This window comes from Eriocheir sinensis, chromosome 3 (assembly GCF_024679095.1).
Source record: "Eriocheir sinensis breed Jianghai 21 chromosome 3, ASM2467909v1, whole genome shotgun sequence".
NCBI lineage: Eukaryota > Metazoa > Arthropoda > Malacostraca > Decapoda > Varunidae > Eriocheir > Eriocheir sinensis.
In genome coordinates this window covers 23,236,922-23,264,421 of record NC_066511.1, presented here as the reverse complement: position 1 = coordinate 23,264,421, position 27,500 = coordinate 23,236,922, and the positions used below count along the sequence as shown (strand labels likewise).

Below are 27,500 nucleotides of genomic sequence, written 5' to 3'. Positions count from 1 at the left end.
GTGTGTGTGTGTGTATATATATATATATATATATATATATATATATATATATATATATATATATATATATATATATATATAGAGAGAGAGAGAGAGAGAGAGAGTACTCTCATCTTGTTTCAGAATTTTTATTTTTCAAGTGTGAAAAACTTTGAATAATGTTGTATGTTTTTTTGTTGTACAGATTTCCTTCTTAATTTGATTTTTATAGCTGCCACAAACACAGAAAATGTCTTTGGAAGTGTCTGTGATGCCTTACTCCTGTAGGATCAATTCTTCCTAACACGCTGGGTTTTTTTTTTTCATCGATAACAAGAAGCAAATAAACAAGTGTTGCGTGACGGGGCCTCCAATCTTGTACAACACTCACCCCATTCTCGCCGCCGTGTGTTGCCGCGGCGCCTCACCGTGACGCCTTGATTACTGTTTATCACGAGGGGAGATTATACTGGACCGTGCGGCCCCGCTCTCCACACGCCCGTTTATCCGTGTGGCCATTACCCGCGCGAGGCCGGTGAGAACTTTAAGGGTAGAAAGGAAAACACTAATAACAAGGGGAGAGAAGAAAGATGTGAATGAACAATTTTATTTGACTGAAAAATAACCCGTCGTAATGTATAAATGTTCGTTTGATGGCAAGTAAATAAATTATATGAAGAAAAGTATAATATTATAAATTATAGTAATACCTAAAGTAATATGGTTTATATCAGTAAAACTCATTGTCGTAAAAAGGTTTATGACGGAAAATATTTGACCTTGCCGGAAAAAAATAGTGATAAAATGTTTTTCGTATCGGTTGATAAATTCCTTGTGTGACAATAGATTTTTTTAAAAATTATTATTTTAGAAACTCAAACTAAACGTTTCCTCCCCATATCAAGGAAAAGCAGCATATAATAAACCTTCCTGAAAAAAAAAATATCGGCGTTCGTAAGCGCTTTATGTTTAGTAGGCGATGAATTCTTTGCTTACAGAGAGCGGTAATAATTGCTTTTTTTTTAAATGAACTTTTCCAATTACAACTTTTCTTTAACACTCAGATTTAACGGGCTTCCCATTAGCACGTTGCACCGTCTCGTTTATAGCGTCACTGATGATATGTAAGATAAGCAGTGCAAATAGATATAACTCCAAACCGGTGGGGCTGACACGCAATGAAGAGCATTATGTCGTGGCCAGCAGAAAAGCCAGTTATTTATCACACATTTTGGCACCTGTGTGTATGTTGCCTTGACGCTGCCTTCACCTAAAAATAACTAGACGGTTATGCTATGTGTGAAGCCCTTGTGGCGCATGCTATTTATTTATGCTTCATTTATAGGAAGAAACAAAGTTAATCAATCAACATTATCAGATATCGAGAAAGTTATTCCCTGCCACTGTGCAATGTATAATGGCTAATATACCAATTATGTATCATCAGTTGCGGCGTCATTGCACGAAAGGCTTTCATGGTGTTAAATATTATTTGGTAGGGTTCCTTCACCAGTAAAATGATTAAAAAGAACAAAAGAGTATGAACACATGAATCAGTTATCAAATTAGTACCTGCATAACACCTCCGCGTGATGGGCAGACCCCCCGAGGGTGTCCTTAGGCCCGCTGCATTATCATCCACGTCGGTGACAAAGCTAATTAAGGGCCTCAGTAACGACGTGGCAGCAGCAGAGGTTATCAGCGCTCCTCTGTGTGTGGGGGGGGAGGTATGTGCTGATTGACGCGTTGTGTGAGGCTGTAGTGCTGATTGTATTGCATATGAGGTGGCGTTGCATGACGGGTGGGAGCAGGATTACCAGATTATCGTACTCAGAACATCGTATTTACCGGTTTTTGACGCCTAACTATTGCCAGGAAACATCAGGAATTAACTATTTTAACGATAAATATGAATGGATATCGTTATTGGGGCCCAGGAGACAGTTTTGGGGTCGGAAATCGGTATATATAAGATGCTGAGTACGACAATCTGGCAACGTTGGCTGGGAGGGAGGGTGATGAAGCTTATGGTGACGGTGGGGGAGCAGTAATCAATTATTGACTAGTTTACATAAATTATATCCTCAAAATCCAGTTAATGATATGTAATCGAAGCTGAAACGTTTTTTTTTTTTTTTTTTTTTGCTCTCGCTACCTATATACCTTCCAAAATACGTACTCTCGTGCCTACCCAACATTCCAAAATTACAATAAAATAACTACAGTGCGTGCCCATAACATGTTTCTCGGCAACACGTGCAAGTGGAAGTGAATTTTGGGGCATTCATATGGTGTCGTAGGTTTTACTCGATTCCGTTCTCTCTCTCTCTCTCTCTCTCTCTCTCTCTCTCTCTCTCTCTCTCTCTCTCTCTCTCTCTCTCTCTCTCTCTCTCTCTCTCTCTCTCTCTCTCTCTCTCTCTCTCTCTCTCTCTCTCTCTCTCTCTCTCTCTCTCTCTGTTTCTTTTTCTTTGTGTCCTTTTTTTCTTCCTTCTCATTCTCTCTCTCTCTCTCTCTCTCTCTCTCTCTCTCTCTCTCTCTCTCTCTCTCTCTGTGCTGCCCATTGCGCCCGAAGACCTGGAAGACGCCCCTGACCCGTTAAATGGCGCGCGGGCGAATTTTAAATGTGCTATGATATGCCTTGCCTGGCCTATGCTGCCGCCCTTGCTCCTCTTTGCCGAAGTCACTTAAGTAAGTTAATGAAAATATGAACAGCATGTGGATAATCTTCCGCCACTCGTCGATAATTGAAAATTTATCTGGTGTTTTCGGTGGAACTTGAACCCATTAGTTGCCGGGATCATCACATCCGCTCGCTGATCATGCGTTTTTGTTTTTTTTAATTGGGTAACGAGCAGCGAGCGTGAGCCGCCACCGCACGTCGGACGCGGAAAATTGATCTGCGCTGATGAGTGAGTCCTGCGGTGCTTCAGTCGTGTTGTGCCATTTGTCTGTCTTAATTTTTACGAGTCGATCCAGAAGCCTAGCCATCTCTCTCTCTCTCTCTCTCTCTCTCTCTCTCTCTCTCTCTCTCTCTCTCTCTCTCTCTCGTGCTAACAACCAGACTGAAGCTCGAGATGGTAAAGCTGTTCCCTTGTGTACCATCGTCTACAGTAAGTGATTATATACTTGTTATAAATCACTGCTCACCAAATGTGTTCATGGCGTCAACTCGATTCAACCCTACCCCTCCCTCCTCCGTTCTCAGGAGTTGCCAGATTTCTTTAGATACTTCCAGTCATGTTACAGAACCATCAAACTCATTTTATCTTTTTTCATATGGCTCATAAATGTAAAACCAATATACAATACACTAAAAATGAGCAATGATAATGTTTTCCTAATGTGTCCGATGAAAAAACCTATTACCAAAATGGCCACACGAGAGAACAGCACTTTCTTTTATGGCCGCCAGGTGTCCAGCGCTCCTTCTGCAGCGTTGACAAATTATCGTACTCATCATTTGCATTGTCGTAGTTTCTGACCGATAACTATAGCAAAAAACACAAAAAGTATCAATAAATAACAGTTTTAAAGCTAACTTTAATATTCTATCGTTGTTTGTGTGGTTGCGGCAGTCTTCGAGCCTAAAAATGATAAATGCAATGTTCAGAGTACGACAATTTGTCAACGCTGTCCTCATGGCTCCTTGTGATAAGCGTGGTGTGCCTCGTGGTGCTGCTAGTCTATCCGATGAACATCTCCATCCCTGCAGCAGTCCTGGCAGTTCATAAGGTACAGTGCTTCAAACTTGGTTATTTATGAGTTGTCGATATGATGAAATGTCAGTCAGTCACACACACACACACACACACACACACACACGCCACAAAAAATATCCGCCTTCTTAAGTTATCTTGGTAACATTCTAGTAATAGGTTCGCTAAGCTGTTTTGTTAGACATTTAGGAAAAGTGTGTTAGTGCGATTCATCACTTTGTTCATGATATTGTTTGAGAGAGAGAGAGAGAGAGAGAGAGAGAGAGAGAGAGAGAGACGAGGGTGGGCCCGGTGGTGGTTTATTATGTGTAGAGGTGGAGTGGGAGCAAGCGAGCGAGCACATCAGGCTTTTCGGACCTTATCTTTTTAATCCTGGTTTGTTCGGATCACTCCCAGCATGATTCCAATCTCATGATGCATTTGATTAAGAAAAAAATTGTGAAGAAGGTTATTAGCCCAGTTAAGAAAACTTGCCGTTTATTAGAGGTAATTTGATAGTTTACATATATTACCTCGCCAAAGTTCCGAAAGAGCCACGAGAACACAGCCCAAGTTCTAGGCATCCATACAGCAGCTGCCTCCTGATGGTTGCTTAGCATGAACACACACACACACACACACACACACACACACACCTCTTGAGTGCCCCCTTCACACCACCCTCCCTCTCCCTTTTGTCTCTATTTTTAGCTCTCCCAAACCACCTCCCACCCTCTCCCTCCCTCTAGTGTACATTATTTAGTATTTGTTTATTGTATTTTTAATTTTTATACTTTCATTCTAACGGCTGCCATACATTAATAAACCTGTTTATATTATTTTTATTATTATTACTATTATTATTATTATTATTATTATTATTATTATTATTATTACACACACACACACACACACACACACACACACATACATGTACGCGCGCGCGAGTGCATGAGTGAGGAAATGGAACTAGATATTTATCGTAATACTCGTTTAGTAACTGTTTAGTAAGCCTGCCTGTAACTGTTATTATATCTAGTTGAGCAATTATTTAGTTCCTTCCTCTTGCTAGGATGTGCTATTAAACAAAGGCATTCTCTCTCTCTCTCTCTCTCTCTCTCTCTCTCTCTCTCTCTCTCTCTCTCTCTCTCTCTCTCTCTCTTTGTCTTTTCTGTTGCTCACGTTTCCTTCGTTCGTTTCTGGCTTCAGGTCCAAGCATGCCTTTCATCACTCTCTTACTCCACCATTCTTTCTCTCCTCCTCAGTTCACATTTCTCCTCCGCCGCCTCCTGCAATCCTTTCCTTGCCTTTTACCTCTCAATTCGACCACCGTCTTTTCCACATTTTTTTTTTTTTTTTTTTTTTTATCTTTGCCTCCTCCGGTTCCTTTCCTTCCTTCCCACAACAGTTTATTTCTTCCTTCTTCTCAACTTTGTTTTCGTCTTCGTATTCCTCAGATTCAAATGTCACTTATTTTTCTTTTTATGTGTTTTCCTTTATTATCTTCCTCCTTCCTCTTCCTCCTCCTCCTCTTCGCTTCTTCCTCCTCCTCCACCTCCTTCGCCTCTTCTTCCTCTTCCTCTGAACCGTTATTCCTGTTTCCAGTTTCTCTCGTTTTTCTTACTTCCACCTTCGCTTCCTCTTCCCTGCCAGCCTCTTCGTTTCTTCCGCTTTCCCATCCCATCATTTCTTGCTCGCCCCTTCGCGTTTCTTACCCCCCCCTCCTCCTCTCCCGCTATAGCCGTGCCTCAATACTTTTGCATCTCTACCTTCTTTCATGTCTCCCTTTTCCTCTCATCATCTTTTTCAGTCCCTATTCATTAGCGACATTAATTGCTCTATTTTTGACCTCATCAATATTTCTGACAGCTTCACTTCTATTTAGTAGTTGGCGCACACACACACACACACACACACACACACAAACACACACACATCAAGATCTTTACCTGAATGTAAGCTTTGTAGCAAGACTGTATTATTTAAACTCTAAAAGCAGTCTCTCTCTCTCTCTCTCTCTCTCTCTCTCTCTCTCTCTCTCTCTCTCTCTCTCTCTCTCTCTCTCTCTCTCTCTCTCTCTCTCTCTCTCTCTCTCTCTCTCTCTCTCTCTCTCTCTCTCTCTCTCTCTCTCTCTCTCATCCGTATTTCCCCTGTTGTGTATGTTCCGCCTTGCACCTTTTCCGGCGTCCTTGGTCATTTTCTTTCCCCTCTCTTTTCCATATTTATACGTGTTCGTTCAGAGCATGACTTTCTCGCTTTCATAGCTTTTAGGTTCTTTTTGGTATTTTCTTCCTTTGGTTTATTTTCCTCTTCCTCCCCCTCTTCCTCCTCCTCCTTCTCCTTCTACCCCTCCTTCTTGTCCATTTCCTGCTGTCTTTCTTGCTTAGTTGCAGGGTTAAAATGTTGTATTGACCCTTGTATGAATATATCATGTCCTTCGTGTAATCTGTTTCATTCTATGAGAGAGCACTATAGAAGCTTCTGGCCTCCCCATACAGTTTGTTCTTCACCAACGGATCTTAGATTGCAGGCAAACATGTTTTCAGCACAGACAAGTTAATAGGTAGAGAGAGAACAACATTTTACAAACTATCTGCTTTATTTACCTGAGCAGCTGAATGTTTGTCTACTTACTTGCTAAGCCGCAAAATAACTGTACTATATCGGCTTTTTCTTAGAACGTCCCAAAGCCTTTTTAATAGATGGACTTCCACGAACTCTTGCCCGCAAAGTCTTCTAAAAACCCCAGCAATCTGATTTTCTTACAATTCATCAAACACATGAGTAAACAGTTTCAAAGAAACTAAGATTTCTTGCTATCTAATTTTATTTGTTATTCTGTTTAATACAATGTTAGTCCTGTGACTACAATTAACTTAATAACCATGTAACTACTGTTATCATTTATTATTATTATTATTATTGTTATTATTATTATTATTATTATTATTATTATTATTATTATCATTATCATTATCATTATTATTATTATTATTTTTATTTTTATTTTTATTATTATTATTATTATTATTATTATTATTATTATTATTATTATTATTATTATTATTGTTATAAACAGTAGTAATAATAATGATAGTAATTATGGTATTACTATAATTATTTTTATTATTATTATTATTATTATTATTATTATTATTATTATTATTATTATTATTATTATTATTATTGATGGTGATGATAGTAATGATAATATTATTATTAATATAATAATAATAATAATAATAATAATAATAATAATAGTAGTAGTAGTAGTAGTAGTAGTAGTGTTATTATTATCAATGTTATTATTATTACCATCATAATTATTATCATCACAATGATGAAGAATTTTTTATTATCATTATTATTATTATTATTATTTTCATCATCACTATCATTATTATTATTATTAGTTTGTTGTAACCAAAATTATTGTATTTATATTATAAGTACTACCTCAATTAAACGGATAAACAATACTGTAAAACTACTTGTTGACCGGAATGTCTTGATCCTGACATGTGTCGCCAAGTTCCCTGGTACACATCGCCATTGTCGCTGTACTTTCAATGCATGTCTTTTGTTCCATCACCAAGGTTTCAGATACACCTACTCCTTTCTTCATAAACAACTTAGTTAACCTTCGCCAGCTGAGAAACCGAATTAGGTAAGGAAGAAAAGTAAGCGGAAGAGGAGGAGGAGGAGGAGGAGGAGGAGGAGGAATTGGAGCAGGAGGAAGAGGCGGAGGAAGAGAAAGAGAAGGAGGAGAAGGAGGAGGAGGAGGAAGAAAATCAAATAAGAGGCAGAGAGGAGAGTGGCCGTCTTCGATATATATATATATATATAAAAAAAACTTTTTTGGAAAACTCGATTCACTCCAATTTCTACTAAACACAAAGATCCAATCAAAGAATAATATGAGGGAATTGGTGGACACAGCGTTGTTAGCGGCACAACCAACAGCCTGCGATTCCTGGAACGAACATACGTACGTAGAAATAGAAAACACATTCAATTGTACTTGCCTTCTAATAGAACGTTCTTGAAAGAGCCGAAAGGTCAATAACGAAGCTATACAGTTACACACGAGTAACTATTTAGTCTGGATCGAATTCTTGAATGGATATATATATAGATATATATATATATATATATATATATATATATATATATATATATATATATATATATATATATATATATATATATATATATATATATATATATATATATATATTCTTTTCGCCTTTACTCACTTTCGTTGTCATTCTCTTCGCCTTTACTCACTTTCGTTGTCATTCTCTTCGCCTTTACTCACTTCTTATTCACAAGACTTACAGTAATTAGTTGCATCTCCTCCTTTTCCTCTCCTCTTCATCCTTCTGTCTGTGAGTAGGTCGTCTTTACTTACCCTTTGGCTTCTCCTGCGCACTTCTAACATTCTCGTCTCCCAGATCCCTAAATATCATGAATATGCTAATCCCCGCCGTAAGGCCCACAAAGAAAACTTGTATATAGCTGCGCGGACGGTCACGGCGGTGCACCAAACAAACCAAGCAGTCCCCGAGGCATAACATGTTTCGGCGTGTTCTGGAGTCGCCGCACCTTGCTCCGAGTTCTGAAGCCGCCGTGTTGGTACTCAAGATGGGGATCCGGAAAGTTAAGCAGAATTTACTCTCTCTCTCTCTCTCTCTCTCTCTCTCTCTCTCTCTCTCTCTCTCTCTCTCTCTCTCTCTCTCTCTCTCTCTCTCTCTCTCTCTCTACCATAATATCTCCTCACAATGATATCTGTTTGCCAAGAGCCATATTGAAGCTGATTAATCCAATCCTAAAATGGCACATATCCATTACGTTCTTAGATCCAAAACATGGATTCCTGAACATATATCCAAGCAACGTACTCATTTTGTCGGTGGTTCTTTACTTTTCTTTGCCAAGGCACAGGGGCTTACCAAGTTAGAATTACACTCTACATTTCTTTCTTGAGGATGTAAGAGTTCTTTTTTAGAAAACTGCTCTGCTTATGTATGTGATATGTACCAAGTTTCCCCACATTCTGCCTTGATTACGGCTCGTGTATATATATAACTTGTCTGGAGCCCAACGGAGACTTAAATCAAATACAGAGGGTATTAGTCCTATCATCTGGCGCAGCAGAATATCCCCTCACGACGCCACAGTCCCATTCTTGATGCTGTTAATAAGATAGTAGGCGTGTTGGAGTGTGAAGACAACATCAGCTCTCCGTGGTGAGCCTGGCTGAACACGAAGAATATTACTTAAACGATGATTTCAACGAGTTGCAGTAGATATTTTTTGTTGTATTTATTATTCGTGGGTACAGGATTGGTTCGTGTTTCGTCTGCTGTCTTCGAAACTTAAAGCAGAGTTCAGGCATAATATATGTAGATTTTTCAAGTTGCCTCATAAGTTGACATCATCTGAAACATTATCCTGTTAACTAATTCCGGTTATCGTGTCTCATTATTAAGCTCGAACATGTGCGCTATATTTAAGGACGATAAAAAAAAGTATCATTCTTAAGTTTATGCTGTTACCTTATTAAACAACATCGTTATACGTTTGCCGTTAATATTTTTTTAGCGGTTTATGAAATGTAAACGTTATAGAAAAATGTATTCCTTGTCGCTCCCATTTCCTCTGAAAGGCCGCAGCGGTGTTGGGAGAGCTTATCGCTTATCCCGGCTTGCGGCCCCGCCACCACCAGCACCACCTCCCTGCGGCTCATTAGCCGGGTGTTAACGCGACGCGCCTGCTCCACAAAAAAACTGCGCTACTCTACTTCGCAATTAACTTGCTCCGGAGTTAAAAGTCTTGCGTCAGTATAACCCAGACCTGAGAGACAGTCCAGCTCTCACAAATTAACCCGGATTTAGAAGAGCGCGTATTTGCCAAGTGGATTCTACAGAAGTATTGAGATAACATTTTGATCACGAACATAAACGTATTGTTTGTACATTAGAGGAGATTTAGATCATTTCAATAAGTTATGCTGCTTAAATGATCAAGGTTAGCTATGTAAGTCCTCACTGTAGGGCTGCCAGTAGTCGTGGAGAGGGATCAGTTATAACCCTTGTTTCGCACAACTGGAATACAGCTTCCCGCAGAGAAATTATTGTTTGAAACCCTCGGTGAGCTATTTGTAATTTCTCGGAACATGGGATGAGGGTGTGCCCTGCTGATTAGGCGACGCCCGTCTTGGCTGGTGTCTAGAATTTCTCATAATACCGACGGAGAACTCCTGCTATTTCGGAGGTGCTCATGCGACACATTTACATGGGTGTTGAAATGAGGATGTGCCGTCTTGAGGAGGAAAAATCAGAGGCGGAGGAGGAAGAGAAAGAAAAAAGATGATGTAGAGAGAGAAAAGGAGCTCCGAGGGTGTGGAAAAGGGTCGGTGCAGGCTAGTGCGGCGCCGACGGATGGATGCACTGGGCCTGCCTTAAAGGTGCAGGGTTTATACGCGGTTAATCCCAGGCAGGCCAACGTCATGGTTTTGAACCCTCAAGACTCGACGCTAGAAAAGTGAACGATTGTGTTTGAACATCGATCGAATTCATACCGAGAAAAGTCATGTTACTGATGCGTAAATTTGCGTTATTTTTTTCCTTCAACTTTTCTTGTGAGCAAATTAGGAGGTTCCTCTCAATTATTTTCTTCGTCTATATAATATTTAAAGAAAGTCACGCTCGTCATTTTACGCTAGGAAAAAATGCAAGAGTTGAAGTGTGGTAATCGTGTTGTTGGGTCGACAAACCAATGGATACGCTAATGACGAACACCGTGTTAATTATTAGCTTGTTAGTGGCAAGTCTCAAACGGACCCAAACGAGTTTTCCGAATGAGTGGGCATATCAAAGCGATGTAGTGCCTCAAAACACAACGTACACAAGCTAATCCGCTCCTCTTGCTGCGTTGTTTGATCCATGAGGGGCAGCGACAGCCTTTCACGTCCTCACCACTGGGCGTGTGATGGCGTGGAGGAGCACTAGCACTGAGTGGGAAGTGTAGTGGTACAGTCAGGCTTGGGTCCAAGTACACCTACTCGTACTTGTACTCGTACTTAGGTACATAATAGTATGTACTTGTACTCGTACTCGGGGTCAAAATATCATTAGTACTTGTACTTGTATTCGCACTTGGACTCCAAATACTTCACAATTTTACAAGTTCTTTCGAGTACATTTGAGTACAACAAAGACTGCAGACATGTGGCTGGTATGGTGTTTGATGACCTGCATTGGTGGAGGTGAGGTCAGTTAAGGGATTAACAAAGGTGTGTCCTAAGCTTGGGGCTTGGGGAAGCCAGGAGGCTTTGGCCCTGAGATGAGGTGACACTGAGGTCATGTCAGGTGACCAGGGCAAAGAGGGGTTGGCAGTTTGCCACTTGTCAAAAAGCAGAAAAGGAGAAAAATCATAAGGTTAAATCAGTAAAAATGAATTGTACTTGGACTCGAGTACAGAACAAAGGAACTCATACTTGGACTCGAGTTCTCCCATAAAACTGAGTACTTGTACTTGGGTTCGTGATACCAAAGTGGAATCGTACTTGGACTCGAGTACGAAAAAATGTACTTGAATCCAAGCTTGGTACAGATAGCGTGGCTCAACCATCAAACACAAGCTACTCAGTCTTTCAAATCTGGTTGTTTAGTAAGTTGTTTGGTAAGTTGTTATTTAGTAAGGTTAGGCACACGTGCAGCATTCCTAATTCCTAAGTGTTGGTGCATATGAGAAGAGCAGAAGAGGATAGTAGACTTGAAACACTTATCTGTCAGACGCAGATAGAAAGAGCGTGGTGGTGGCAGAGACATACGAAGAGTGAGAGAGAGAGAGAGAGAGAGAGAGAGAGAGAGAGAGAGAGAGAGAGAGAGAGAGAGAGAGAGAGAGAGAGAGAGAGAGAAGGAAGATATAGATGGATGTTCAGGCTAGACGACAGTGTGACAGAAACGAAAGAGACCGAAGTTTCCTAAGTTTAAATTGGTTCACTACTACTGCACACACACACACACACACACACACACACACACACACGCATCTGACATTAGACACGTACTTAAAAGATTTCCTATACGTTCCAGAGACACAAAAATAAAAAACAGATAAAAGACATGCTTATTCGTTCTGAAGTAAAGGGAAGAATTCATGAAGTAACAAATGTATCTGCTTTTTGCATGGAATAATATCAGTCAAGTGTAACTGTAAAATGATGATGATGATGATAAAAGCTAACAATTAACCGGTCAATCAGCTCTGCGAACCGTCTCTGTCTGGCCTGCAAGGGAGCGGGAGGACAAGGGGTCGGTGTTTCCATGGTGACGAACACGGCGCTTTCTTGACTCACATAACGGAAATTTAATAGAGTGGCTTGGCTCGCCCGCTATCGTTTACGCTTGATGACCGTCACGAACACTTGTTGTACCTTAGAGCATGAGAGCACACGGGTTAGGAAAGCAGTGTTTAATTAAGACGTAAGACAGCAGGTGAATTAGTCTCGTATTCCTAAAAAAAAAAAAAAAAAATGTGCAGTACAAGTCCATGTGTGTATTGAGTAGCATTTAGCCACCTTGTACTTCATCAGATTTAGTCTTGTGCTTCACTTAAAACCTTACACAAGAATGGTGACTGTAAACATCAAAAGAAACATGAAGAGCTTTTCAGACTGTGTTTATATAAGTTAAGATTTCCAAAGTATTTCATTACACCGTATATCTTCATAGGAAACGTTGCTACAGAGAAGTCAGAACACGCCTTGAAAGGAACCAGCGTATAGTTCTGAGAAGATGTTTCCACGCGGCGTGTAGCATAGTGTATCGAAGGCTTAACAGACAGTAACATCCTTTAGAATCAGGCCAGGGAAGCAGAAACTCTTTGGATCTAATTTAAGAGGTGTCAGAGATCAAAGGAAAGTTTAATTTACACACAACGGAGAAAACAGATACAAAAGTTAAAGTAAGTTTGATGGTTTTACTTTACGTTTCGTTGTTCTTTGTTCCTTGCATCGTCTGTCCGGTTAGTTCCTCTTTTAAGCTATTTTCACATGTTCCTCTTTATCAGCAGTGAACATGTGCGTCTTTAAAAACCCTTGGCTGGTAATGTTAGCCTAAAGTAACACTGCCGAACGATGTGATACGTAACCAACACACGACACTATTTGCCTGTCATGAGCACTTTTCTTTGTGTGTGTGTGTGTGTGTGTGTGTGTGTGTGTGTGTGTGTGTGTAACAAACAGCAGCAGCAACAGTCAAAGCAATGTCGTTTTTTTTAGCTTCACTTTTATTGCGTCATTTTCTTCCTTGGTAGTTACGACTATCCGATTTTATTACCATTATTTTTTTTCATAAATTTATAATTATTAGAAATATTTAGATAGGTAATCCTTAATATGAAAGTGTAATTGTGGCAAGAATATGTATTGAATAATATGTTAATTAATTTAAATTTGGTTTGTTAAAGCATAGAAACTGTAGACAAGTGTATATCGAAAAAGTGTAGCATATGATAAGCTCCGGGTAGTACACCGTGGAGAGGCAGGCGGGGCTCTAAACCTTATAAATCATTTCATGCAAAGTGGCGCCGCTTAGCTGCACATCCGGGAAGCTTTGAATGGCTTTAGTGTGAATCATCAGCGGCTTTGAGCCTCGTTATTAAATTTTTAAGCATATCAATATATATTCACGGATATACACACTTCTCTGTTAATGCTGTATCGTTGCTGTTATTTGATCATATCAGTCATATGCTCGCATTGAGTTTTCAATGAGAAACGGAAATGAAACTTCATATATCTATGTCATTTTCTCTTGTATTACAGAGTTCCTCCTTCGACTCTGGATTCTTCCTATTTTAACAAAATAATTTCTTTCATTTAATCAAGAACTCTATCTATCTATCTATCTACATAGATAGATAGACAGATACATAGATAGATAGAGATTTATAGATAGATAGACAGATAGATAGATAGATATGTATTACATATATATTAATAAATATATATATATATATATATATATATATATATATATATATATATATATATATATATATATATATATATATATCTGTGTGTGTGTGTGTGTGTGTGTGTGTGTGTGTGTGTGCGCGCGCGTGTGCGTGCGTGCGTGCGTGCGTGAGTGTATTTTCCAGTCAGTTTCCTCGAGATTAGGCGTTCTATATCGTCCCCACCAGTTTTTTCCCCTACAAGTGCCTTACCCGCCCTCGTATGGAGTATGCATCTCATGTGTGGGAGGGCTTCACAGACACAGCTCTTTTACATAGAGTCAAAGACTCTTCGTCCTATCAGTTCCCTTCTAAATTCCGCCGCAGTGTTGGCTCTCTTTCTATCCTCTATCGATAATTTCATGCTGACTGCTATTCTGAACTTGCTAACTGCATGCTTTCCCCCCTCCCGCAGCCCCACTGCACAAAAAATTGTACTCTCGCTCATCCCTATACTATCCAAATAATTTTTGCAAGTACCTTTATTCTCTTGACCCTTTATAAGAGAGGTGTATCAAGACACCTCTCCAAACGCCTCTGGCCTAGCTATTCCAGAATCTTTATCTGAACACATGGCCGGAGCAGCACCGTTGCAAGCTTCTTCGCATTCTGGTTTTATTTTTTCTTTCTTGAGCTTCCACATTTTCTGTAAAAAAGATATATTTATGTACAAGTACTCAATGTTTAAAAATAAAGAACACCGCCTTTAGGGTAAAGCTTTTACTTTAAAAACTGAAATCTTTCTGCTCTGGATATTTCAGTATTTCTTAGGCAGCTGAATCGCAGGCATATGATTTTGTAATAAAAATACTACCATTATTTCATTCCATTGCCTAATTATTGGTATAATGATTCCAGGACTTTAGAGGCTTAACTGTTTTGCTATTTAGTTAAGTATAGATAAACAGGATTAAAAGCAAAGTAGAAACCTTCTGTTAGTATATTTTTTTTTTCCTAGTATTATAGTTTGATCGTCTTTCTTCGACTTGTCGGCGTCATGTCCTCTTCCTGACGTGACATTTATTTCGCTCATTTATTAATCTATGTATCACATGTTCCAGTTTATAAGTACGACCAACAACATGTGTCTTGGATGAATGATGTACTAGTGCCTGCAAGTCATTCACACACTGATGATAATTATTCCTCCATCCGTCTACACACTGCAAAGTCAGTTTCTCTCTCTCTCTCTCTCTCTCTCTCTGTGTGTGTGTGTGTGTGTGTGTGTGTGTGTGTGAGAGAGAGAGAGAGAGAGAGAGAGAGAGAGAGAGAGAGAGAGACAGACAGACAGACAGACAGACAGACAGACAGAGAATAGGGAAGGGGGGGGAGACAGAGAGACAGAGGCAAAAGTTGAGAAACGGACAGTCAGATAGAGACAGACAGACAGACTGTGATTTCCAAGTGTAAGACGCAATCCTCATTCCTGTCATTGTTGCATTTACATTTTGTATATTTTCACCACATCATTACACACACACACACACACACACACACACACACACACACACACACACACACACACACACACAAATATCAGATGGAGGGACGGGGTTGCCGTATGCCAAAAATAACTGAATAGACACAACCAACCACTGAGACAACCACAGCCCGAGTGAAGTGTTTCTCAGATGAATTTATTCCAGCTCAGTGCCGCCCTAACCTTCCATTGCGAGGCGACCTGGTTTTGTATGATTTCTTGGTAGCCGAGACCCTGCACTAGGAAAGGCCTCCCGCCTCGCTAACGTGGTTGTAAAGCTTTTTTATTATTTACGGAGACGGAAATGTTTGCCTCTGAAATGGAAAATAAACCGGTAATCGTAAGAAGTGCCGAAAAATGGGATGCAGGAGGAAGATCAAAGTATTTCGGTAGATTTTATCTCGTTTAGGTGGTTTTAGCCACCCTTAATCAATTACTGAATGGGTATAGATTATCAGGCAATCATGGTGAAGGGACCCAGATGCTGCGTGGCGTAATTCGAACATGGATGTCCCTGTGTCTTCCTTTGTTAGCTACTAATTGATAAGACACAACAGTGCAATTTCCCCTTTACTGATGAAACGATCTTTGTCTGGGTAGTCATTAGCGTGTGGAAGTTGGTAAGCTTGTTTGTGAAGAAATAAAAAACGAAAAAGTTGTAAAAAAAATTCATGATTGTGTCGCGGTAAGTTTGTGGCCATGGAAACTTATTTAATTTCAACAAACCTCACAGCCACAGCCACACACACGTAAAACACACACACACACACACACACACACACACACACACACACACACACACACACACACACACACACACACACACACACACACACACACACACACACACACACACACACACACACACACAGAATTCATATAAGTGTCATGTCTTCAAAACTTTTACAGAAATGCGTCTGGCTACAAGGCACCAGAATAGCACACATTCCGTTGTTTTGAGGCGCCGCAATGAGCGCTTTTATTTTGAGTTGTTCCTAAATGACTGCAGCGAGGCGTGGTGCAGTGACCTTGAACTTTTATTAGTTTCTCAGTACACAATGTTGCTTCCGTTGTCGTGTCGAAACGGAGCTGCAGCAAATATTCGTGTTATAACGTTTACTAGTGAACGTTTACCTAGGACCCAAGCCGTCAGAGCTCCTTGCCTCCTATTTGTGGCGTGCTGGAAATTTATTGCAACTACTCGCTGTTATCATTCTCAACACCAATACCTGACAGACTTTTCATCTTCCTTGCAGGGCCGAGGTGACGTGCTGGGCTCGGCCATTGGGTGTGCCGACCAAGCTCTTGCAGGTAAATTTCTGTTTCGCTTTCAGTTTCTGTTTCCTTTCAACCCAGAAATTCCTCCGTTGTTTCCTTCCCGATGAAAACAAAAAAGTTGTCAAGCAGCAGTATCAATTCTGTTTTGTTCATTTTGAAAACAGGTACAGCTTATTGAAAGGGCAGCTCAGTCATGTGTGTGTGTGTGTGTGTGTGTGTGTGTGTGTGTGTGTGTGTGTGTGTGTGTGTGTGTGCGTGCGTGCGTGTGTGTGTGTGTGTGTGTGTGTGTGTGTGTGTGTGTGTGTGAAAAATCATAGCATCAGGTAAGTAAGACAGTCTCCACTCCATGCAATGTTAGTGATAGTAATGGCGGTGCTCACATTAATTGCTTCAGTGTGAAATTACAATGATTAAACAAAAGGTGAACTGATGATAGTGACTTTCATAATGATGAATGAATACTGTTGATAGATGCCCCTTGCCTTGGTGTTGAAACATGTTGAGCCATGCCATGAATTATATAGATTGTAAACAATATATGTGTAGATCTGTAAGTTGTTCTGAAGTATTTATATTTCGCAAAACTGATACAAACTAATCCCTCACCTGAACTAGAAATGAAGACATAACTGATATCTAAATACTCAAGAGGAGGCCGTTCAGTTGATTATGCAGTAAAGTAAGAAGTACAAGACACGTTTACATTCGAGACTGGAAGGTTAATTAAAGCACATGAGAGGATGGCGTGAAAGGGTTAGGGAGAGCCATGAGTCCTCTAATGAAATGATGCAGGCTAGCGATGATGGTGAAGATGAGGAAGGGGATAATGTATGGCCATATATTATCCTATACCAAACCATAAAGCAAGGAAAGCATTTACACCCCAACTAAATGTAGAAGAAGAATCAGTATCCATTAGTTGTCTTGTTGTACCTCGTTAGCAGCTCAAGATTGCCACAGCTAGTGAAGTAAGTACGAACAGTCATTCATTCATTTCCAGTACTGTTTTTGACATGGAATTCGTGTATATGTAGGAAAGGTGAGTGGGGGGAGTGAGTGAGTAAGTGAGTGAGTGAATGAGTGAATGAGTGAGTGAGTGAGTGAATGAGTGAGTGAGTGAGTGAAGGAGTGAGTCTGCGGGGGGTAGAGCAGTGAATGAGTGAGTGTTGAGTGTGTGTGTGTGTGTGTGTGTGTGTGTGTGTGTGTGTGTGTGTGTGTGTTGGCTGCTGCTTTTATTCGTATGTCAACACTGCCTGGGCTCCACAAGTGGGCTTCCTTTTTTCTCCGCCATTCTTAGAAGAGAGTTCTTACAAATACGAACACGTCCTTCGTTAATTAAAAGAAAACTGGAGAGGTTTGCATTTTTCTCCGTTACGAAATATTTGTATAAGTTTATTTTTAAATTTGTCGCGTCGTTAGATTCGACACAGATTCTTTTATATTTCCTTCCTCATTACGATAATTCGATTTTTTTTTCTCAGTTTCATCCATCAAGAATTCTATTAAGGTGAATTATTAATGTTTTATAGTCGTCTGTGAGTTCCTGGGAATGTTGTTTTATTTAACGTATTTATATCCTGGCCATTTGTATAAATCTCTTTGTTTTATAACATACAGTAGTGCTCCCCTCCACAGCACCTTAGTTGTGGCGCGCATGATTAACAACTCCTCTATCAGTTTCTTTGGGTTCTGTGTCCACCACTGTTCATTCTGCTTACCTTTGTTCAGGTCACAGCATAGGTATCTGTTGCTTTCAACTTCAAGAAGGTGGCACAAAAGCATAAGAATCAAAACAATTTAAGTGAATATCTTTTTTTTTTATTAAATGCATTTATTTTAAAAGGCTTTTCATAATTCATCTCAACAGTTATTTGTTTCCGCGTATGTTTACAATATACTTATCAAATACACGGTAATTAGTAGAGAAAAGATCAATAAAATAAATTAATGCTGTCTTTCATATCTGTTCAATATGGTGGTGAAGGATTTAATTAATCGTGAAACTTTGATCTATGAAGCAAGTCATAGCTCTTACGGCCGGGGAAGTCGTGTGCGTTTGGAGCGGGGGATTGATAGTGTATGTGTAAGTGTGTGTGTGTGTGTGTGTGTGTGTGTGTGTGTGTGTGTGTGAGAGAGAGAGAGAGAGTGTGCTTCCAAATATAGTCATAGTTGCATCGAAAAGAGATTTGTAATTTGTAAGAGAAGAGGATAAAGAAAGAAGGGAAAAAATCTCTTGTGTATTTCATTTTCAGTTTCTTTTAATTTTTCCCCATCGCTCCCGTCGCCTTCTCCTTTGTTTCCCTATGAATATTTTCCTCCACCACTTCGGCGATTGAGAGAAACACTGCTTCCCCATTCCGTGTTGCTGTTTTATTCAATACAAAACGAATAGGACTTATACCCTTTCTAGAACTCTCTCTCTCTCTCTCTCTCTCTCTCTCTCTCTCTCTCTCTCTCTCTCTCTCTCTCTCTCTCTCTCTCTCTCTCTCTCTCTCTCTCTCTCTCTCTCTCTCTCTCTCTCTCTCTCTCTCTCTCTCTCTCTCTCTCTCTCTCTCTCTCTCTCTCTCTCTCTCTCTCTCTCTCTCTCTCTCTCTCTCTCTCTCTCTCTCTCTCTCTCTCTCTCATTATCTACCTAACAATCTATCTATTTATCTGTCTAGCTTTCTATCTATGCCACACATGTCTGTCTATATCTTTTTTATCACTTTCTTTAATAACCAATAATTTCACAAAACTTGCAATATCGACTGTATTTGTTTTTCTGGTGTTTCGATGTATGTTAGCGCAATTGTCTGCCTGTCTTTCCCGGTACATGCTTCCCTCTTTTCTATTTTTTCTGTTTGCCCGGCACCTTATTTACCTGTGTATTTATATGGCTGCTTCTTCTTCGACGTCACCTTCTACTCCATTTTATATTTTACAAAACATTCTGCCACGCGTATTTTCCAAACCGACAAGGCAAGTTATTTGTTTCTTTCCATATTTTTCTTTTTCTCAGTCCATACAGCTCTTCATCTGATATCATGGACAAGAACTCTGCTAATCGCACGTTTAGATCCCTTATCGAGTCCCTCATTCTCCGAGTAATTGACGCCCTTCACTCATCACACGCCCTTTATCTCCTAATCTTGCCTGTCGCTTCCACTCCCAGTCCTCGCTCACCGCAATCTCTCTTGGCGTCACTGAGACTGTAATACACTCATAACATTTTCTCTCGTGCTGGAAATATATATTTTTACCTTGTTTGTCTCGTCTACAGGCTAGGAAAGGTATGATTAATATCTTTTTTTTTAGGGTTGCCGTCTAGGATGTTCGAGGAAATTTAATTGCCTGCACAATCTCTTACATGGTAGAACAATAAAACTCTTTGAAAATACTTCGAAATATGAAACAAGGTCCATTTTTATCATCACACTCAAAGATGCCTGGTAAAAATTTGTTTTGAAAGAAATCATGATGTAAACCATGATTAAAAAAGGCAGTAGGACAAAAATAACTTGTCACTTTATAGAATTCGACCTATGAAAATTGTGCTAGAAGGAACATAATATTTTTAGGCGTTAATATTAAATCCTAACTCCTCAGTAATCTACAAACTGTTTTCGGAAAAAGTCTCGTTGATTTGTTTACATGGTGACTAGTTTTGCAGAATTCTTCCATACATTTGTATAATAAATAAATTAACAACCCTAAAAAAATATATAACAAAAAATATGGAAAAAGCATTGATACACAGCTTTGATTAGTAAAAAAGGAAAGAGAAAGAAGTTTGGTTTTCTGGCCCGCAGTTGTATCGGTTTTGCCCTCCTGCCGCCGCCTCCGGGTTGCAATTTGATTTTGTTTTGATGTTTTTCTCCAAAGTGTTTAAGTTGGCGTGTTGATCGTTTTAGGCTTTCAGCTATTATCCGATTCTAAAGTTGTGAAAGTCCCTGTTATGGCTCAACCATTGTGTTGCCGGCGTGAACCTCTTCCACCAGCTCTTCGGGCAGGTCCCACGGATTTTCACTTTTTTTTCTTCTTTTTCAATTAATAATATTGTACTTCGTGTAGTGTCTACAATTTTCCCGGTATCCCGTGATACTGTTGTTTAAGTGTGTGTGTGTGTGTGTGTGTGTGTGTGTGTGTGTTTAGTAGAGTACAGCAGGACGCACATATATTGTATACACGTCCGATGTTCCCGTAAGAATATGACAAGACAAAGAAGCTATTATCATTATTTCTATTACTGTTAGTATTATTATTACCTTCGCCAACGAAGTTGGAATGAGGTTATATTTTCGGTCCGGTCAGTATGTTTATGTCAAAGGTCAAAGGTCAAGGTCGCACAAAACGTCAGATTGGCCATAACTTCGGTTCTCGCCATTGTAGAGACTTCAGACTTGGTTCATATTTTAGCTCATGGAAAGACGCACCTTGCAAGGCCTTGACCTTGACCTTTGACCTAGACCTCGAAAAGTTCGCCCAAGGTCAAAGTTTCCCAAAAAATTGAATTTCATCAAATTTCGAAACAAATTCTTCCATATGATGCACCTTACATGGCCTTGACCTTGACCTTTGACCTTCACTTCGAAAAGTTCGCCCAAGGTTAAAGTTTCCAGACGCAGACGTCTTAATACTCGCCAATTTTGCACCTGTTCGACACCGCCCCACCAACTATACTATCACCGCGGAGGAACACACACACGGGTTTTCATTGGTTCTGCGTCACTCATGTTTACGTAGAAAGCAATTGTCGCGCCTCAGACTTCGAGAAGCCAAGAATGCCGAGACGAAGAGTGGTTGGGAAGAATAGGCTATATATGCTGTGACTGTGTTGTGCTGAGCTTGCTGAGGAGGAGAAAATGGAGAAAATGAAGCCTGAGAGAGAGAGAGAGAGAGAGAGAGAGAGAGAGAGAGAGAGAGAGAGAGAAATTTGATGAAACTGCTGTTAAACTTTTACCGCCGTGATCGTGACAGAATTCGAAAATCTGGTGAACCGTTCGCGCGTGTAATGTGGCGGCCGCGGCTCATCGACCGGGAAATATACGAACCGGTTTTTTTAAAGGGGGGCGGGGGTTAGGGTCAAACATTATATATATTTTTATTATTATTATTATTATTATTATTATTATTATTATTATATTATTATTATTATTATTATTATTATTATTGTTATCATTATTATTATTATTATTGTTATTGTTGTTGTTACAGTAGTAGTAGTAGTAGTAGTAGTAGTAGTAGTAGTAGTACGTAGTACTTAGTAATAGTAGTAGTAGCAGTAGTAGTAGTAGTAGTAGTAGTAGTAGTAGTAGTAGTAACAGTAGTAGTAGTAGTAGTAGTAGTAGTAGTAGTAGTAGTTGTAGTAGTAGTAGTAGTTGTAGCAGTAATAGTAGTAGTAGTTGTAGTAGTAATAGTAGTAGTAGTTGTAGTAGTAGTAGTAGCAGTAGTAGTAGTAGTAGTAGTAGTAGTAGTGGTTGTTGTTGTTGTTGTTGTTGTAGTGGAAGTTTCATTGTTTTTTTGTGTTGTTTTCGTAGTATAATCTTTTCATTATCGATGTCATTGTCAGGCATCATCGCTATCATGGTTACTATTGCCTCGTCGTTTCGCCATAACCAGCAAGCGAAACTCCATAAAGTTAAAATGTATCAATGAGCAATATTGCCATACATCGTGTGTTCTCTTGCTGCGATATTGTAACAAGAAATAAAGAGAGGAGGCAATTGAAAACAAAGTATGTGCTCTCTCCACATTTAATATTAACTTTTTTATGTCATTGTTACAGACGAACATAATTTAAAAAACTTTTCCGAATTAACCGTCTTTATTTTTCTCTTATTATTCTCTCTTTTTGCTTTCCGTGTAGCACCGAGGTCAGGCCGCCTAGGCACCTTGCGACACGGAATCTCACTTCGGTCGAGGAGCGCCGAGGGAACACAATGCCGCAGAGGAAGAAGGGAAAAAATGTGTTTACTCTCTTTTTCTTTCCTCCTTTCTTTTTCAAGAGCATATTTGATGCATCGCGGGGGATCCTGTGCCTCCGTTCATGTATATATTCCTCGCCTGTTTTCCCTCCCTCCCGTCCTTCCCTCTCCGCTTTGTATATTCTGAGCCAGTCGGTCCTGCAATGTGAAAAGCAAACTGAGGGAAACGTAACGCAGATGGTGAGGATTGATATAAGGGTGGTGATGGGGATGATAGTGACGGTCATGGCGATGGTGATGGCGGTAAAGGAGAGAAGGAAGTGGAGGAAGGGAAAGAGAAGAGAAGAAGAAAAGATAAAAGCAGGCGAAGGAAAACTAGATAAAGTAACACCAAAAACATGAGGCAAGGGAGCGGAAAAAGAAAATACAACTTGGTAGCAACAAGAAGAGATGGAGAAGAAGGAAGAGAAGGAGTCGGAGAGGGAATAATGGCCGCAAGTGGAGAGAGGAAAGCAAGGCAAAAAAAATAACAAAATAAGAATATAAGAAAAGATGAAATAGGGTACAGAAGAGACTAGAATGGTCACACTGAATGAGAGAGAGAGAGAGAGAGAGAGAGAGAGAGAGAGAGAGAGAGAGAGAGAGAGAGAGAGAGAGAGAGAGAGAGAGAGAGAGAGAGAGAGAGAGAGAGAGAGAGAGAGAGAGAGAGAGAGAGAGAGAGAGAGAGAGACAGACAGACACAGACAGAGACAGAGACAGACACACAGAGAGAGAGAGAGAGAGAGAGAGAGAGAGAGAGAGAGAGAGAGAGAGAGAGAGAGAGAGAGAGAGAGAGAGAGAGAGAGAGACAGACAGACACAGACAGAGACACAGACACAGACACAGACACAGACACAGAGAGAGAGAGAGAGAGAGAGAGAGAGAGAGAGAGAGAGAGAGAGAGAGAGAGAGAGAGAGAAAATAAATAAATAAATAAATAAAATAGTCTCGGAGAATAAGATGGTGTTCTTCATATCTCCACCAAAAGCTTTCATATCCTTTACTGTCTTTTGTCGCATTGGTGTACGGGATTCAGTGTATAGGCGCCGGGAAAAGATTGCGTTCGGGCAGGCATTGTGAGCAGACTTTTTGTTATGATAATTTTCTACATGGCGTACAATGCAGCCTTTTCTGATGGTCTGTTCCTCCTACCTGGCGGCACCGATCGTCTCCTGCTAAGCGTTCCGTAGGCAAGGAGCATGTCACTACCTTTGAGACCGGAAGAAATATAGCGATCACCTTAAACTGAACTTATATTTACCTGATGCACGCCTCAAGTGTTACTCAGGTCATGAAAAATAGGCTATAATCTGGTCATATTCCTGGAAATCGTAGGTTACTTTATATGAAAATGACACACACACACACACACACACACACACACACACACACACACACACACACACACACACACACACACACTAGAAAGCTAATATTACTGCAATGGTACATGCAATTTGTTGGGAAAAATCGCCGTTCATCGATTTTATCAAATTAGTTCATCAAATAATCGTGAAATTAAAGAAAAATTATAGATAGAAAATTACAAAATGTGCTGAGTAAAAAATATAGATGAGTTACACACACTGAAAAATACATGCAGTGTGTGCAATGAGAATATATATGATTCGTGGAATGTTTACAATGACGCTTTTGAGATAAATAAAAAATCTTATCACAGGTAGGTTAACATAAAACAGGGAGACAGATTAGCGTGAAACATTCATTAATTAAATAGAGAAAGAGGAGGAACTCGGTGGGCGGCAGGGAGAATGATTCTGTGTCGGCAGTCATTTCCACAGAGGCGACCATCCTTCAGGCAGACCCTCCCCCCGCCACGCCTCGCCTGTGAAGGACTGCTACTCCGGGTAATGAGAAGTGAAGCCGTTTGTTTGCTCCCAATTTTTATGGTTAACTCTAGCGTTCGGAGACTCAGGAGTAATTAAATGCAAGAACAGTTTGAAGAGCGAGTTTTTGGCATACTCTTGTTTTATTGTTATATCTAGGAAAGAAAAAATATAACTTCGTTGTTTCCGGAATAGTAAGTCAGGAAGAATTCCCCAAATCTGATCTGCGCTGACTTTAACTTTTTTCTCCATCTCGATAAGATCAGTAAAGCTCACGAAGGTTTTTACAAGGATACGAGTTATACAATTAGCGTCTCACAAACTTGCTAAAAGTCGTTTTCGTCCGCCGGTTTAACCTTGTGCGTTCTAAGGAGCTCGTTTGACCTTCACACGTATCAGCCAAAGTTTTCTCCCCTGATAATCTGTGTTTTTAATTTTATTTTGTAAACGTTTCTGCCTTATAGACGGCAATCATTCAATTTTTAGTACTAGAGTTCTCAAAATATCAGCGATACACACATCTAAACATCAACGGTAGACACTCAAATTTTATTCCACTTTGTGCGTTTAAAATGAAGGATTACAGAGCGAAAGAAAATGTAGTGAAGGATTTTAGAGTGAAAGGAAAGTGTATTGAAGGATTGCAGAGTGACAGGAAAATGTATTGAAGGATCGCAGAGTGACCAGAAAGTGTATTGAAGGATTGGAGGGTGACAGGAAAGTGTATTGAAGGATTGCAGAGTGACAGGAAAGTGTATTGAAGGATTGCAGAGTGACAGGAAAGTGTATTGAAGGATTGCAGAGTGACAAGAAAGTGTATTGAAGGATTGCAGAGTGACAGGAAAGTGTATTGAAGGATTGCAGAGTGACAAGAAAGTGCATTGAAGGATTGGAGGGTGACAAGAAAGTGTATTGAAGGATTGTAGAGTAACAGGAAATTATATTGAAGGATTACAGGGTGACAGGAAAATGTATTGAAGGATTGCTTAAAGTTAAAAGAACAACCATTACTTACATAGCTTTGTTTCCTTTCAACTGGTGTGGGCGTAATGCAGTTCCGCTCGCTGCCTTATTAGCCTATAAAAACATGTTCGTCTTCATTTTACGTTGACATTGTTAATCATTTCGGTACGTCTGGCTCGGATACAAAGCGACTAAGGAAGCGGGGGGGGGGGGGGCTGAAATGCCTTAACGTATTTATGAAGAGTTGTGGGCTGTATTTCGATATTTTCCACATCCATGTCGAGGGGTATAATTCCAATGCATTGTTAATCTGTTCTTCATTTGTGCATTTGTTTTTCATCATTTTGAGGGGAAGGTTTCAATCAGGGACGGAAATTTTATTGCGTGTGCTATTTTTTTTCCATTAATTTCATTTCTGTCAATAAATACTTTTCACAGTGTGGTAAAAACATTCATAATAATTTCTACTATTGTGTTATATATTTTTTTTCCTGAAAATTAAAAGAATATGAAACGAAACGGAATAAAACAAGAAAAGCAAAGATTAACCCGGGGAGGGGAGGAAGAAAGCTGAGGAGAAAGAAAGAAAAGAAAGGAGAAAGAGAAAAAAGACAAAACGAAAAACAGGATGTTAAAACAAGAAATAATGTATTGGAAAACAGTAAGATTGAGAAAAAAGAAAGTCATAGGAAGAGCAAAACGGTTGTGAGGGGAACAGAAGGAAGAATAACTGAAGCTTAAGGGGAAACGAAAAGGAAAGAGGAGAAAGGAAATGAGGAGGAGGAGGAGGAGGAGGAAGAGGAGGAGGGGGAAAGAGAGGAGGAGGAGGAGGAAAGGGAGGAGGAGGAGGAGAAGGAAAAGGAGGAGATGAAGGAGATGGAGGAGGAGGAGGAAGGCAAGTAGGGGGAGAAGAGACATGTTGGCGTGTAGGGTAAATCGTGCTTAACCATACTGAGCTAATCAATATCACCTGCTGTAGGACTTGCGCTCTTTCCCCCCAGCTCGTTATACAGGAGGGCGAGTCCCCCTTGTCAGGCCCGGCGATCACAAAGCTGCATTTGGTTCCCCGTCAAGATAAATTTAATTGCAAGTTCAGGGGACAGACTACACTCCATGTGAAAAGTTAATCAGTCTAACTCTGATATTCACGCTTTTATTCAATTGTCCGCCAAGGAGAGTGATTAGTATGCGATAACCATGCTGCCCATGTTTAATGAAAGCCTTAATGTATGTAGATCAGGACGATAGAATAGGTAGGCCGCAATGGCGTATACTGGTCTGACTAATAGATCCCATTAGTACGATTTAGCAGATTAATGGGACAGCGTGAACGGAGACGTCTTTAAGCAGGTAGCATTTCCGACATGTTCCTTTTGGCCTTGTTGAGAAACGCTCTAGAAATACTTTTGCCTACTGGGTATTATAATACATTATGTTCTAATTGAAACGTATCAAGTAATAAGTACAGAAAAAGAATATAACACAGATCCTGTATTTTGACGATAATAAGGTTCGAAATAAGGGTACGAGTCTCTTGTTCATATAAAAAATTAAAGAAAACATTCGACTTTATAGAAGTTCGGCGAGGCGGATCCACTTCTTATGTCTGAGGAGATATCACATTTCATCTCTATTAGATACATTGAATACTTGATTAATATCCTGAATAGAGATTCGCTTATTAAGACATCATTCAGTAGTTTTAAATTTTCAATGAAGCTGAGCCTCCTGCCTTCACAGCGCAGAAACCTTTGGCGAGGAGTGTGCTGCACAACTTTGTAGTATTGGTATAAAGCTACGTTAGGCCTACAGCAACTTAGTAGTAGTAGTAGTAATAGTAGTAGTAGTAGTGGTAATAGTAGTAGTAGTAGTAGTAGTAGTAGTAGTAGTAGTAGTAGTAGAAGTAATAGGAGTAGTAGTAGAAGTGATAGTTGTAGAAGCAGTAGTAGTAGTAGTAGTAGTAGTAGTAGTAGTAGTAGTAGTGGTAGTGGTAGTAGTAGTAATAATAATTTACGGAGAGAGTCGACTTAGTTGATATTAGCTTACCAGAAAAATCCAATACTCTTAATACACCTCGCTGAAGATTTTGTTTTTGTTCGCATAGTAAAATAAATAGCTTCGCTTACACACGGAATATCCTGGGCCAGATGATCTATTGAAGGTGATGATGAGAACCACAGTGTACCGCCTCGCACTGGTCCCATTCCAGCAATATTCCCTCGGCCCCGGAGCGACGTGCTGGCCTGTCTTCCTTACCCGACGGACCACAAACTATATTGGGTGCGTGGCAGGT

At 39.9% G+C, this 27,500-nt stretch overlaps 1 protein-coding gene across 1 annotated transcript in view; it reads left to right on the top strand.

Annotated features, from left to right (window-relative positions):
* The first annotated feature begins 3,648 nt into the window (after nt 1–3,648).
* Nucleotides 3,649–27,500, top strand: part of LOC127006921 (pseudouridylate synthase 1 homolog) — a 97,531-nt gene continuing 73,679 nt past the window's right edge. The window contains exons 1-2 of the mRNA XM_050877270.1: nt 3,649–3,711; nt 16,434–16,488. Coding sequence (XP_050733227.1) covers nt 3,670–3,711; nt 16,434–16,488 — 97 coding nt within the window. The 5' untranslated portion in view covers nt 3,649–3,669. The remainder of the gene's footprint in view (nt 3,712–16,433; nt 16,489–27,500) is intronic.